This window comes from Camarhynchus parvulus, chromosome 4A, assembly GCF_901933205.1.
Source record: "Camarhynchus parvulus chromosome 4A, STF_HiC, whole genome shotgun sequence".
In the NCBI taxonomy this organism is placed as follows: Eukaryota; Metazoa; Chordata; class Aves; order Passeriformes; family Thraupidae; genus Camarhynchus; species Camarhynchus parvulus.
In genome coordinates, this window is record NC_044600.1 from 7,579,278 (window position 1) to 7,594,541 (window position 15,264).

Here is a 15,264-nt window from a genome sequence, read left to right on the forward strand (position 1 = left end):
TATCAAAAAGCACAGGTGAGAGTCTTTCTGTCTGTTCATAATTTCATTGAAATCCTTACATTTAAAAGAGATTGTGGACAGAAGTGGAGGAGGGGAACATCTTGCCCATGGTAAATGGTCACTGATGTCAGTCCAAAACGGGCTGGTGGCTGGCCACTCAGCTTTGCTGTCTAAAGCCCTGGCTCATAGAGCATGGTATTTTTTCTCTGGTGAAGCAGACTATTTAAGTTAACTGTTTTTCTCTTTCATTTAGGTACTCTTTTGAACTTCTCCCCCTTCTCTCTCTCTCTCTCTCTCTCTTTAATTTTTAAATTTTTTTTGTAAGGGGAGGGGATGTTCCTGAAAACCCCTGATTTGCAGCAGAGGCAGGAGACAGCCACCTTTGCAGCTCCTGAAGGTTTGCCAGCGTCTGCTGATGCTCTGTTGGCTCTGGCATCTCCTGAGGCTGCTGTGGCCCAGCCCTCTGTCCATGGAGGTTTCTCTAGCGTGGGGAGGCTGGAGTGAACCAGCATGTCCTATACTCCCAAGGCTGGTTGACAGTGGAGCTGGCTGTATCCCAGCAAATAGATATTTTAGGCAGGAGCTAGAAGTGCCAGCAGTTAAAACCCATCCCAAAAATCACTGGGACAGATGTGGCACGCCCAGGGACTTGTTTGACACCATGGATGTCATCAAAAGTTATCTTGAGCAGCTTCCAACATCAGCATGGAATGTCTTGGTGTTAGTGAGGAAAACACCACTTCTGGAGTGGGCAGGAAAACTTGGAGTCCACAAGCAGATGGTTGTCCTCTTCTGGACTCAGAGAGCAGTGGGGCTGCACAGCCCACTGCAGCCAAAGGCCAGCACACTGGATGAACTCCCTTCCTCCCCCAGAACTTTGCCAAAGGGTCTGTTCTTGAGGGTTTGTGGTGAAGGATGACTCCTGAATTTACCCTTTCTGCTCCCCTGTCACTTGGAAGGCAGCAGCTGCCACTCCCACAGCCATCACTGAGTACCTTCTGGAGGGCAAATATGTATTAGTGGCCTCCCAGTGAAACTTGGCAGCTGGAGCTGTGGAGGAGATGTGTCCCCTTGCGCAATGATGTGCTGGGGGAATCCTGCCAGTGCTGGAAGTTCTCTTTGTGCATAAACCTACATCACAATGTTCCGTGCAGGGAAGTGGATGTGTCACCTGAGCACCTCAGGCATCTTCTTCTTCCCTAAAAGGCTCTTTTTAAAGCAGGAAGAAGAGGAAAATACACTGCTATACTGGCTCTACCAAAAAAAAATTCCTATTTTGGAAGAGTGTGGGGAGTGGTGTGAGACCAGGCGTGTGAGGAAGTCTGCTGGGAGTGGAGTGCCCGGGGAGCTGAGCGTTCACTGCCTGCCACGCCACACCCTGGTGTGCTGAGTCTCGGGACATGACGTGGGGATGAGTGGTGCTGGCACCACCGAGCTGCTATTTTAGGTTTGACTGTAATTGCAGGTTGGACCGCCAGGACTGGATTTTGAGTATTCACAGAGCAGAGGGCTCTTAAAGCTCTGGAAAAACTGGCTATCTCTGATCCTTTGCAAATGTAGGAGATGGGGATTTCACGTGCGCTGAGCGTGAATTGAACTCCTTGTGGTGGAGCCACTGAGGACCTGTGCTGGCTGGTGATGGGGCAGGGATGTCCTCTCCCTCTCAGTCAGATGGAGTGATTATACCTGATAGCCCTGTAGGATGCTTTACACTTCCCTGAAAAAAGAAAAGCGAGTAAGCAGAGGTCTGAAGACACATGGGCTGGTGGCTTTTAGGCATCTCCCGCTGCAGTGCCAGACTGCCACCTGCACACCTGCAGGTGCTGCCTTGCTGTTCCAGCAACACAGGTGACAGACATCGAGCAGACATTGTTTGTGCAATGGCTCTGCCACTGATAGAAAGTCACAGCCTAGTTTGGGAGCTGGCTGCCCAGCTCTGGCATGCTCTCCCCCAGAGCTGTCAAGCCCCAAAGCCTCACTAACCCTTACAGGATGGATTTGTGCTGTGCAATGTACTCACGTGTAGGATGGAAAGTGGAGACACTAAACTTCACGAGATGAGTTTTTTCATTTTTGTTGCATGATTGCCCCTAGGCTTCAGAGGCTGGATGCAGTCCCTAGTTTTGGTCAGAGCAGCCAGTTGGGCTCCCTGCACCCAGATGTGATGTGATGCTGAAGCTGGCTGCTGGTGCAAGTCAGAGCAGAGCTGAAGTTGCTCTTCCCTAAACTCTGTCTGATGTGCACTCAGTCTGGTCTCTGTGGACTGCAGAAGTGTTTTTCCAATCCAGCTTCTTTCTTTTTAAGTTGCAGCTGCAGTTCTGGGCATAAAACCCTCTATTTTGGTTTCCATGATGTTTACCATCCTGAGGAAGCTGGCAGGCTGTGGGTTTGGGGTTAGGTTTTTTGTTTTGTTTTGTTTTTTGAGGTGTGTTTTATACCTCTTTTGAAACTTTACAGCTGGAAGCTAAATGTTCAGGTGATACCCAAGAAATGGTACCAGGCAGTGACTCACTTTCCTGGCTGATGTAATTTTTAAAGAGAAACAACAAAAAAACCACCCAGTGACCATAATTTTTAGAACAGTCATGAGTTCTTCAGATTTTTTACTAATTCAAATATTGTGTTTATTACTAAATGACATATTTTCCTTTTAGCTATGGAAATGCTCAAACATTATGGACTTAACAGGAATAGAAATCTCTGAAATATATGATTATAGTTTGGAAAGCCAACTTAACCTTTCTGGTGATTGATTCTGCTCCTGTTCATTGCATCAGCAGCACACAGTACATGATGTTTCTGTTGCTTGTGTCTTCCTGGCTAGCAGCAGATGTCTGTTCCTGTTTCATCTAGAGCAGACAAGGATTAATTGCTGAGGTAATGCAATATATTACAGTATGGGCCAGCTTTGAAGTCTGTATTTCATTTAATCTAATCTATTCAGACCATTAAAATTTTTTTTTGTTAGGTTTTGTTTTTGAGGAACTATGAGGTGAGATAGCAGGCAGCATCCTCCTTCAGTGCAGACTAAGGCCAGATAGGTCTGGATCCTGAGTATTCTGTGAGCTTCTGGTTGTTTCAAAGACATCCATAAAATAAGTACATAAAGCCAAATACAAACTCTGCGTTGCTGTTTGGACACGCTGAGAAGGAGCAAATCAAAATCCATTTGTTCTAAAGAGCAAAGAGCAGTAGAGGGATTTTTTGTTCAGTTTTTTGGGGGGAGTTTGTGTTTTGTTTTTTATTAATTAAAAAAAATAGTTTGCTTACCTAAAAGCTCTGTATCTTACCGCTTCCTGATCCCAAGCGCCAAGCCATAAAGGACCACGGGCTGTTTTTTGGGGAGAATCCCCGCGCCCAGGGGATGCTCGGGCCGCTGTCGCGCATCTCTCGCGGCGTGACCGCATCCCTGGGAAGCGACCTCCCCTCGCTGGGCGGGGAGGGAGGAGGAAGGGAGGAATGCTGGCTGCCCAGCTCCGGGCCGGGGGCGTGGGAGACGCTTCGGGCCGGCCGAGGGAGCGATTCGGCGTCCCTGGGAGGAGAGAGGAGGGTAAGGAAAGCCGGGAAGGTGTCCCGGTGTCCCGGGCCTGGCCGGGCTGGCTGTGCCGCTGCGGGTGCGGGCCGTGCCGGGGATCGTCCTGCAACGACTTGTCCTGCCGTGCTTTTCTCTGCTCAAAGTCTTGTGATTCCCCCTGCTGTAGTGGATGGAGGAAAACAGCTGAGGGCAGAGCGAGTTTCAGGTTTTGGTGTGTCTGAGTTTGGAATTTATCAGCGCGCCCGATAAACGCGTGCAAGCAGCAGCAGGGAGGGCTGCCCCGGCTGGGCATCAGCGAGGGTTTCGTGTTCAGGGCTCAGGGTGTGTCTTCCCAACTCTGGGTTTGTTCCATCTCAGTCTGCTGCAGGCTTTTACAAAGCAGAACTGCTTGAACTTGCATGTTAAAGCGTTAAATATTTAAACCTCTGCCTTGCAGAAATTGTGAGGAGCTCTGAGTGCTTTTGGGAAGTGGCTGTTGGCTGCTGGCTGTCGTGGCTGCTGAACTTTTTGGGGTCTCTCACTTGGAGAGGTTGGGCTCTGAATTCTGCCCTGCCATTCCAGCTGGAATGGCTTGAGGCGTTACAGGCTGGCAGGATTTCATCTCCTAACAGAGGAGTTTATCTTGCTTGCTGTGGTTTCTGGAAGCCCATGCAGACCCTCTCTAAACACTTTAGTTAATCACTACTAGCTTAAAACACTTGCATACCAGTACTTCTAAGTATTGAACTGAAATGCTGAATTTTTTTGTTCTAAAATTTCATTTGTCTGCAAACCTGTAAAACACTTCTAGTACAGCTTTTTCAAGTCCTAATTTGTTTGTACTGAATGTATTGCTCTGAGGTTTTGCTAAGTTATGTTTTATTAAACTGATTCTGTATTATCTCTTAGCCAAAAGGCTAAGAAGAGATATTTTACTCTGTATTTTTTCTGCAAAGCATCTGTCTCTAAGGAATGATTTCCACAGCTGGAGGACTCTCACACCCTCGTGAAATTCAAAGTAGTGGTGAGGTTGCATGCTGTTTACAGGGCATACATCTCTCTAACCACAACATCTGTCCTAGGGGTATTGGGCACTGGCTGAGCTGGGAAATGGAGGGAGGAGGAGGAGGAGGAAGCAAAGCAGCTTGAAGGGACCTAAGGAGAAGTTAGTGCTCATCTCCAGGAGTGCTTGATGCATTTTCCTGCCCTTGATGCTGGATGCATTTACCTAACCTTGAAACCTGCTAATGAGAGTGCATTTTGTGGAGGTTTTTAATGCTTTTCCAAAGTCCAAGAGTCACGAACCAGAGCTTGCCTGATCCTGAACTGATGGCTGCTGTCTTTGGCTCCCTATCACTCCTCCCCATATTAAGTTAAATTATAGAGAAGTGTGGGGAACACCCTGCAGTTAGACTAAATGTGATTTCACTGTCATTGCAGCCTCCTGGGAGGCAAAGCCAGCAGCTTTCCTTCACTTCTGGCCATTTTGCATTAATTTTTGAGATTAATGTTTCTGATTTTGTGAAGAGTAGATAGGATCTACACCATCTATTCTACGGTAAATGAGTGGTGAATTTACAGAGATTTTTCCTACTTCATAAGCCACTAGGGCAGCTATGTAGTGACACTGATTTATTGCAGTCTGATGTTGCTTTCTTGCTCTGAAACAAGTTAATTTGACTTTTCCTTTTTTCCCAAGTGCTTTCTAAACAAGATCACAGACAACGGGGGAAGGATGGAAAATGGTTTTTCTTTTTTCAGTAGCTTTTTCTAGTGAGAGATCTGTTACTGAAATTCCTGGGGTTTAAGACACTTTTGAAACATAATTACAACACTTAGGGTACGGTTTGTAGTTTCTAGTGTTTTGTTTCTTATTTAAGAAAACATTAATTGACACATTTCTCTGAATGTTTATCATCTGGGCAGCCAGAATTTCAGCCTTGGCCGTCTCTTTCTGGACAGCTCTGTTTACCTTCAGCTGATAGAACGGTTTGCAAACTGCTTGACCACAGCTGTACCTTCTAAAAGGTTGCACAGAACCCACCCTCCCAAAATTAACAGCTGAAACTCCTTTTGTCCAGCTTGCCAGGGATCAGCGCCGTCACGCTGGGTGTTTGGCTTGCAGGAGCTTGTTTGCTGCTGTTGAATAAGCAGTGACTGTACTGTGATTTAATTTAGGGATCTGGTTGATTCCCCACCTGGGTGGAGGGGAAGTGTAACAGACTGAGTAATGCTTCTTGCTTTATCGTGGCACACTGGATATCAGCTCCTTTACCTGCCAAAGGTGCTGCCTGGGAGCAGAGCTGGAGCTGCTGGGGGGATGGAGAGGTGCTGGGGGGATGGAGGGTGTTCTGGGCTGCATGGGCTTTGCAGGGCTCTGTCCAGCTGCTCCTGAGCCAGGCTGCAGGCTCAGCTCTGCAGCCCACCTTGTAAGGAACTAGGCTGCTGTGGGGCTGAATATTGGGAAATTGAGGGACATATGCTTAAAGCATGTTGAGGGTAACCTGCACGTCTCAGCAAGCAGGTGCCAAGCGCTTCTGGGGAAGAAAATTTGCACAGATTCAGCCTTGTGAACCTCATTCCTCCTTGCTTATGCTGGCAGGGAGCCCACTGTCTTTTACACTGTTGCTCTGAGAGTCCCCTCATAAAACGAGGCATGCTGAGTTTTTGCAATGGATGGTAAGAGATTGGTCCTTTCTTTAAGACATTTATGGTTAAGGTACAGAATAAGCAGAAGGAAGTGTTAATGCTGCTCTTTTTTTTGGGGGGTGGAACTACGCAAGAATAAGAATTACTATCAACATAAGAATTTCCTGAGAGGCTTGCATGACTTTTCTGTGTTTGAGCCAGGAATTTAAATGAAGCCTTCTGAGTTTCAGTCCATTAGCGACACCTGACCTCAGCCCCCCTCTCTTTTACCTTCTTGCACTTAGGTTTAAATAATCTCTGAATGTTGTTTGCTTTTGCAAGTTCCAGGTAGATGAGTGTTCAGCTCTTCCTTTCCTGATGCGTCTTGAGAGGATCACCTGTTCCATGTTCTGCTAGCTAGGTAATGAGAATATTGCTCTTCTGTTTCCACTGACATGAACAAACTATTTCAAAAGTTAGTTAAACCAATCTAGTGGGTTATGATTTCAAATGTTCTCTAACCCTGGAGCAGCTGCTCTACTAAACTGAAGGTGTGTCAAAATGCAACACTCAGTAGGAGTATTTGTTGAAGAGGCTTTTAAGGATTGATTCATCAGTGCCTTGAGCAGTATTTTATCTGTTTTCTACTGTGCCCTGTAGATTGTAAGGGCTCTGTAGAGATGTGTAATACATTTTGAGCAAGGTCTGTGGGCTGTAGCTGTGTGCCTGCAGCATGATGGGGGTGTGTGAGTGCACTTGGTCTGCTCTGTGGCCATCCATCCATCCAATCCACTTGGCCCTGGTCTTCCATGACAGGAGCCTTGAAAGAGTGTAAGGTCTGCAGAAAGCTTTTAGTGCTTCTCCCTTCCATTGGAGTCCCAAAGCAGTTTTGTGTTCCTGTTCGGCCCTTTTCTGGTAGATGAAGGTAACCAAGCATCCATCCACTCTGCTCCAGGACTGCATCTTACCCTTAGTGTGCATCAGAGGCAGCTCTGGCTCAGGGGACAGGGATGTGCTGGGGGAAATTTCTTTGAGGGCTGGGGAAGCTTTAATTTTTCCTTTCTATGGGCAATTGGAGTGGAAGCATTTGTGTTCTTCTGACTTGTGCTTCCTTCCAGCCTCTGGGCAATTTGGTATCATGTGACCAAGCATCCTCAGCTGCTTGCTCTCTGTCTGTTTTCTCATATCTGTGAGACAGAGGGATTAGTGTACTTGAATCCCTGTGAATTTCTGTTCATATCCCCAGCTTTCAGTAATTTGGATGCTGCTGTGCAGGACATGGCTCTCCTGGGCTTTTATCAAGGGGCTGATTCCTATTTGATGCTGTGAGCAAGTTTGATGCTGATTTTGGGTTTTCTCTGGGTGCTGGCTGCAGTTCAGTTCTGATCATGCTGATCATTATCCAGGCCTGACCACACCCCAGAGAGCTTCCTTGGCTGTGCAGGGCTGTCAAAAGCATGTAAATTGGCTGATGGCTCAGCAGTTGCTTTTACTAAGGATTTAAGATGATTGAAGCTAGTGAATCTGGTTCTGTCGTGAAGGGAGAGAAAACACTTGGACCAGCATGCAAAAGGGGAAGGATCAGGTTGTCCAGGCTGCCAGTGGAGGTTGGGGTGGTGGTTAAAGTCTGTGCAGAAGGCATAGGAAAAGTGATTTGCTGCATTTGTTCCCATACTGTTGGAGTGGCCCTGCCTCTCTGCAGCCCAGATCCCTGCTGGGCATCTACCCAAGTGCTGCTCAGAAAAATACCTGGCATCACTCTATGCAGGCCTAGCTGGGAGAAACTGAGCTTCTAACCTGGACTTGCTGGAAGAACATACTTGTCCAGAGGTGGATACCCCATTGAGACATGCCTCCAGATCTGGAGAGAAGCTCTGGCAAGCCAAGAGCAGTGACTAATTCCAACATGTGTGTCTGCTCCTGATGGATTTGGCAGATTTTTCCCCTGCAGCAGTGGTGGGTTGTGCAACAACTGGAGCAAAGTTTCTCAGTCCACTCCCAGGTGATCATAAGCATAGCAAGGAGCTTGCCTCTCCCAGCATGACAGTTTCAGGAGTCTGAAAGAATATAAAGCAAAACCTGCTAGTGGAACTTCTGCTGCTTTAGAGGTGCTTCAGAAACAGCAGCAGCAGGAGGTAATCTCAATATGGAATTGGGATGAAGTGAACTGCAGGGTGCCTGTGCAGTGGGAATCTCTATCTGCAGCCCTTTCCCTGTGATGCAGCTGGTGGGCTACACAGCCAGCATGGATCAGTCAGGAGGTGTTCTGTGTGTAAAGGGAGCTGGAGAGCTGGGTGGTGTAAGGTGGTCAATTCAAATGGCCAGGCAAACTTAAAGTAATTCAGAATTAAAGTTGAATTTATGTAGTTGGTCTTGGCTGTTGAGGTGAGTTTTTTGGTGCTTTGCATGGCCCAGAAGAGCTGAACTAAGAGAAATAAAGCTAGATCTGGGTAATGGCTTTGCAGGTGTTAGAGTACAGTGGTGTTCAACAATTAAAGCACTGCAGACCTGACAGCAGAGCTGTAGATTCACTGCTGTTGAGCCTGATGTGTATGGGCTGGGAAAACTTTACTGAAGGGGAGATCCACAGATGAGAGATGCAGCCACTCAGCCAAATGTGGCACCACAAAGCAATGCCTGCTCAAAGCATTGTGTGCCCCTTTCTTCCTGAGGCAGGGAAATCAGCTCCCTGAGTGGATAGGAACACCACGGTGTTTGTTAGCACAAGAACCACAGTTGTGCAAAGAGCAACACCAAACTGATTTCAGAATCTGCATCACCATGCTGATGGCAAGGGGTTAGGCACCACCATGGTGGAGCCTCTCTGGATGGGGCAGCATCTCCTGATCACTGCTCCTACCAGGATGACATCTCTCACCAAAGTGTGAAGGTGAAGGTCTGGTTTCAGCCAGTACCTCTGACCAGTGGCTGTCTGGAAGGTAATTGCCAATTAAAAGTTTATGTGCTTCCATCAGCTTGGTGTTTGCTAACAACCACATCCAGGGTGTGGGTGCTGTCTTGTAGGAATTTGATGAGCAAAACACTGTGGTGAGCATTTGACGAGCACACAAACTGATAATGAGCAGGAGAGGATGGATTTTATGATAGGTTTTCATTTACAGGCCATCAATCCCTCAGCCTTCCTGTCTCCCTCCCAAGCACTGGAAACTATCTCAGAGGACTCATCAGACCAAGTCTGGGCACCATCATGTCCTCCTGTCAATGTCAGTTTTGGGACTGTTGTCTGTAAAACCCCAAAGGCTTTGCTTGGACTGGGCCAGTGAAAGCAGCCATCAGAGCTGAGGATGGAGATGGGAGTGGATGTGTCTGTGCCCTCTCCTGCCTGCAAACGTTTCCAAAAGCACATGGGCCCAGGCCTGTGCCTGTGGAGGAGGGTTCCTGCAGTGTCAGGAGATTGCTCAGACAATCTCAGCATCCTCTGCAGCTTCCACTCACCTGGGAAGGGATGCAAAGGAAACTTAAGCTTGTATCCCTTGCCAGTGATTCTTCCCTCACTGTCCTGAGGGTGGCTGCTCTGGGCTGTCCTGGCAGTTCTGGAGCTTGCAGAGCCCTTTTGGGATGCACACAGTGCTGCTGGTTGCTTTCAGAAGGAGCTGGGGAGGGTGAACAGGGGAGAGCACACAGCCACCCCACTCTGCAATGCAGCTTTCTTGGCAGGGAACAGCCCTACCTGCAGAACAGGGAGGAAAAGGAGAATTAGTTGAGCCACAGGAGGCCTGGGGGCTGGATCCTGTGGCAGCTGAATCACTGAGTTTCCTTCAGATTGGCCAGGCAGCCGCAGGGCTCTGCCTCTTGCTGTGGTTGTGAGGGGACAGAGTGCCTGGCTGTCCCACTGCTTATTCCAAAAGATGTGTGCTGGCTTAGTGGTCACAGGTGTGTGGGGTTTGGGTATTCTTAATTAGCTAATGCTAACTGACTTGTCTTCTGATGTCAGGAGCTTTTGTCATGAAAAAGGAGCAAAACCACAGGTTCCTCAGAAACTGAGTCACTGCTCCAGACTGGGTCTAGCTCACTTGTTGTGTTGGATTTTCTTTTTTTTCTTTAGATTGGGTGGAAATAGGACATACTTATACCTTTTTGTTGACTCTTTAATGTGTCTCTGCACTGGCCTGTTTGAGTAAACAAGTTGATATTGTTAATCAGTCATTGTAGAGATATTAAAGTAAGGCAGGCCTGGAAGGGATGAAGCACTCAGTTTTCAGAGTAACACAGAGCTGCTAAGAAAGTAAATTCTTCCATTTGGATCAGCAGCAAATTCCAGCTCTGTTTCTGTTGGAAGTGTTCAAGTGGCTCTCAGGAAATATTTGGTTGTCATGTGCTTTCAAATTTGAATTAATCTGCCAACTTTCAAGATGTACAAATGTCTGAATATCCCCCCTTTGACAGTTTTCTACTAGTCCTCTGTGTAATGGAGCTTCCAGGATGCAGCTTCCAGGGCTTCCCCTCTTGGGGAAGAGTCTTGAGAACATTTTTCTCTGTGCTTGAGTGTTTTTAAGTTGCTGTCTGAGCAGTTAATCCACCCAGATATCCTGGTTAGCTTCTGGCACTAGTGCTGGAAGTGCTGAGTGCCTCAGCAGAGGCGTCCCTCCAGTGACAGCCCTGCAGTGCCCTGTCCCCAGGTGGCTCACAGCTGTCTAAACACACGCTGGGACAGCTTTCCCTGACCTGCCCCTCTTGCAGTTCTGCAAATAAACTAACCCCAGTTCGGTGACTGCAGTGTGTTTAGGACCTGTAAAATTTGCACAGGAACTTTATACAGCCAGTCTCAGGGAAGGAGTTGATATTCCACAACCCTGTACTTAAGCAGCTCTGCTCTGCGTCCCAGGTGCTCTTCAGAGGACAGAAACAGGCTGCAGTGTCTGCCAGCCACACTCTTCTGGGTAGGTGCCTTTGTGCATCCACGTGTGACAGAGCTGCCCTTGCTTTTGTCTGTGGGGTGAGGGATGAAGGCAGGATGAGGGATCTGGAGCAGGGATTGCTTCCTTGTACACTTTGTTTATCTGTGCATTGACCCATGGGCTGTCAGCCACCAGACTAAAACTTTTCTCCTGTTCTAAGATGGGTGTTTAAGTGTCTCTGCCTGTCATACCCTGGTGGAGGCTTTCTTGCAGTGCGAGTGTGACCTGGCCAGGCGTGAGCAGCGTGGAGAGTCCCCACAGGGCTTCCAGGGAGGCAGCTGATGTGTGATCCCTGTGCCAGTGTGATAAAAGGGCCTTTTATGTCCCACAAGACAAAGCCTCTTGTTTAAAAATGCAACTGAATGAAAAACACGATTCTGAATGCCCTAGACTCAGCTATTAAAAACAAACAAACATAAAAACCCCCACACAACAAGAAAAAGAAAAGCTCCCCTGCCCCCCAGCCCAGTGTCCCAGTGGTGGTGTAATACCTCTTCATTGCAGAAAAGCTCTGTACAATTGGGAGCTGTTAACTCTGTGGCTCACTAACCTTTCCATGGACTGTTTTGTTATAGCACCCCTTCCCTTCACAGACAGCCCTGACAAGGTCAGGTGTCTGCTTTTTCTCTGCTGGTTTGAATTCTCCCTCCCTCCTCTCAAGCAGAGAAACAGAAGGAAGAAGTGATATTACAAAACCTGAGAGTGAAACCTGTTTTATGGACTGAGCTGAACAGTCTAGGGATTGGAAGGAAGATTTTTTTTTTAAGTCAAGACCCATACAAACAACCGTAGGGCATATCCAGAGCATAATATTTACCTGATAAAGTCAAACAGAGCAGCATTTTTAAAAGCTCTCGGCTTATGGTGGTGTTTGCTGCTCCTTTTGGTGTGAAAGATGTTAGAGATAGTCAGCAGCAAATTAAATTCCAATTAAGTGGTTAGGTAATGATACTTTGGGAAATCCCTTTTTAAGGGAAATCCTTATGGTTTGAAAATGAATTGGTGCAAATGAGAATTAGGAAGAAGGCAGAACTTGTGGAGGAGCTTTGGCTGCATTTTCAGTCTGTAGCTCAGCCTCTCCTGCCTGGCAGCTGCCACCTGCCTGCATAGCCAAATCTGGCTCTGTTCTTGGTAGCATTCTCCAGGTGTTTCTGCCAGTTGTGAAATCCATCTCTTGTATCATGCAACAAGCCTGCTCAGAGCTGATTTTCTCGCTAAGCAACTCCTTTATCCCCTGGAAATATTCAGGTTTTGGTGGCACTGAGGCTTGGCTGAGGCACCCATGGGAGTGCTACAGGGAAGGGGGAGACAGATCCCACACTGGACATCAAGCAAGACAATCAGTGCTGCACACAGCATTCCTGCATCTTGCAGGGACCTGCATGGTAGCATTGCCTTGGTCAATTAGCCTTTTTACTGTGAAACAGTAAAAAAAATTACTTTTATAAGGATTTTTTTTTATCTCTGTCAGTCTGATGCATCTTTGCTGCGATTCCTCCCTCTATCCCATTTTTCGACTTGAGCCCAATGAAGTTTGTTGTCTTGCTGTTGGTGGCTTTTACTGACTGTTCAACATCTTGTTGTGCCTGCTAATGCTGGGAGGTGGGGTCTGAAGTGCTTTCCTTCGTGTCTCTGCAGTGATGCAACTCTTGTTGAGTTTCTCTGCTGCGAGCACCTGTCTGAGCTGCTTTCCCAGGCTGCCACACCTGCCCATTGCTCTCATCTCTAACAACTTCATTCTTTCCAGACTGAGTGAAGTGTTACAGAAAATGAATATTTACAGCTACGGGCAAACTTGTGTGAGTGCTTGTGAAGGCAGCTGGGAGTCTCAGACAAAAGAAGGTTGCTAATCAGAGCATAGGCATTTGTTAAACTGAGCCTCTTGTTGCTTGAGCCTTGAGCCAGAGCCAGCCTGTTCAGGATCCTGCTTTCTGACAGTCTGTAAGCCTCAATCCACCCCTCATCCTTTTGCTTACAAAGGAGGAGGCAGCTGTGTCTGTTCCCATAGGCAGAGGAGGAACCTTTTGTTTCTCAGCTTCAGGATTGTAGTGAACAATGTGGGAGCTGGAAAATCTCGGGATGCAAATCTCATTAGAAGCCTGCCTAAATCCCCATTACAGACCCTGAGCTAGAGCTAGCAGAGGTGTTAGAATGTGCTTACCAGTGCCTGTGTTTGTGTTCCTTGTTGCATCAATCACTGCTCTCTCATGGTCAGAGTGCCACCAGGGCATCCAATGCCCTGTCACGAATGTCTGGGATGGGGATGTGCGTAGGTGTCTGACTTTCTCCCATCCCTGTGGTGATAACCTCCTGTCCAGGCTGGCTGGGTGGCACCTCATCAGTGCTTGGAAAGGAGCATGATGGCAGATGGGTGGAGGAACTCTGTGCTCCATCCTCTCTGTTAGACACCAAGCAGATCTGATCCAAGCAGAGTTTCTGTGAACTCGGGGTCTCGCTGTTTCTCAGGCTCTTCTGTGCTTGCTTATGGTGCTTCTGCCATTCAGGGAAACAGGGGCTGTACAAACAGCCTGTTCCTTGCAATTTTTGGGAGTCTGACTCTGGGGAATCAAGTAGGTGTTGATTCAAACGGTTTTCTTGCAGAACAAACTATTTCCTTTTTGCAAACAGTACCAGGTACGCTACTTTGTGCCAAAATACCCTCTCCATATACTGTTCAGAATCTTTTATTTGGGTTTGGTAGCTCTCCATTAATATTTTGGTGCTCTCCATTAATATTTTGACACTGGATTCCGATTTTGTTCAAAGTTGTGGAAAATCTCTGGAGATGTGAGTTCTGACCTACAGAATACACTGACAGCAGGTACCTTAATATGTTCAGAACACCATAGTCATAAAATAACACACAGAGCTAAATATTGACAAGGCTAATGGGCTTTTTGACTTGTTAAAGAGTGTATTTCCCATCTCTGAGTTTGACACATCTGTTTTCTTAGTGGAAAGATAAACATGGTCCCAGGAAGTGTGGTGACACTGGTACTGATTGTTGCTATGCTGCTGTTGGAAGCTGTGTTGTTGAATGCAGCCCGGTTTCATTCAGTGTTCTTTTTTCAGGTACTCCCTAAATTCATGAGATGGCCAACACCATGCAAATCTCCAAAGATGAGCTGGAGGAACTCAAGGAGGCTTTTGCTAAAGTTGGTAAGTCACACAGAGGAGGGCACCTTGCTCCTGTCTGCTGCACATTTGAATTGGATTTATCCCACCCCTGTGATGAGCAGCAGTGCCAGCAGGATGTGGGCATTCTGCTGGTCTCATGATTGTCTCTGTGCCGAGGAGTCCCTTGGCAGCTTTGTTGCTTCTGGCTTGTCACTTTGGCCAAGGAGCACAAAGGCAGGAACAAGGCAGTCTGGCTATCAGGGAGCACTGGCAGACAGCCCTGCACTCTTGCTCCAGGGTGGGCTTTGTTGCTTCCTGATGGCAGAAGAAATATCCAGACAGGCTTTGCATTGCTTTGGCCTTGGCAGCACTTCAGGGCTTGCAGAGTGCTTGGTTCTGGTGGTGTTGGTTTGGCAGGCTGGCTGAGCTGTGTGCATGGCCAGTGTAGGTGCTGCATTTTTGGCTTGTGCCAGGTGCATTTTGGGGCTTGTAGGCAAAACTGAATTTGTTTACCCGGCCTCAGTGGAGCAGCTGGTGGTGATGATCAATGCCTTGTGCTGAGCACACCTCCATTGCCCTCTGGTGGCTCCATCTCTGCTGATCTCCCTCAGCTTGCTGTGCTCCAGGCGCTGCACAGCCTCCTCTAGGGGCTGCTCCTCCTGCCTCCCAGCTTTCCCCCTGCCCTGGCATCACAGAAGCCTCTGGCAGGCTGCTTCAGGAAGCTGAAATGGGCAAAAATCTGACATAATGGAAAACATGTTTTTCTGTTGGTTTAGTTTCTTGCTATGGCTTACTGAAGGGTCAGAGAACCAGCAGGGAGGGGTGGGATGGGCGCTGGAGCGCAGCCCGGGGGGACTGAGGTCAGTGTGTTCAGCTGGGGAACCACACCCGGGACTGGCACTGGCCAGGCTCAAGTTGCACAAGCACTGAGAGCCAGCATTTTGTTCTTTTAACTGGATATGGGCATCACTTGAGCACTGGTTATATATATAAAATCATAGTTGCCTCTTATCTGTATTGGGTGGTAGCACCCTCTAGGGCAGGGTGGCTGTGAAAACTCTCACTTGCTCAGAATTTCCCATCTGC

The 15,264-nt window shown here is 47.7% G+C and overlaps 1 protein-coding gene across 4 annotated transcripts in view; it reads left to right on the forward strand.

The window, feature by feature from the left end:
- Positions 1-15,264, forward strand: part of PLS3 (plastin 3) — a 49,655-nt gene that overhangs the window by 15,152 nt on the left and 19,239 nt on the right. The window contains exons 1-3 of one of the 4 annotated variants that reach the window (XM_030967524.1): positions 3,500-3,550; positions 6,485-6,563; positions 14,134-14,220. In XM_030967524.1, coding sequence (XP_030823384.1) covers positions 14,154-14,220 — 67 coding nt within the window. In that variant the 5' untranslated portion in view covers positions 3,500-3,550; positions 6,485-6,563; positions 14,134-14,153. Of the gene's footprint in view, positions 1-3,317; positions 3,551-6,484; positions 6,564-14,133; positions 14,221-15,264 lie in introns of those variants that run through there. The other 3 variants (XM_030967523.1, XM_030967526.1, XM_030967525.1) reach the window with 3 other exon arrangements.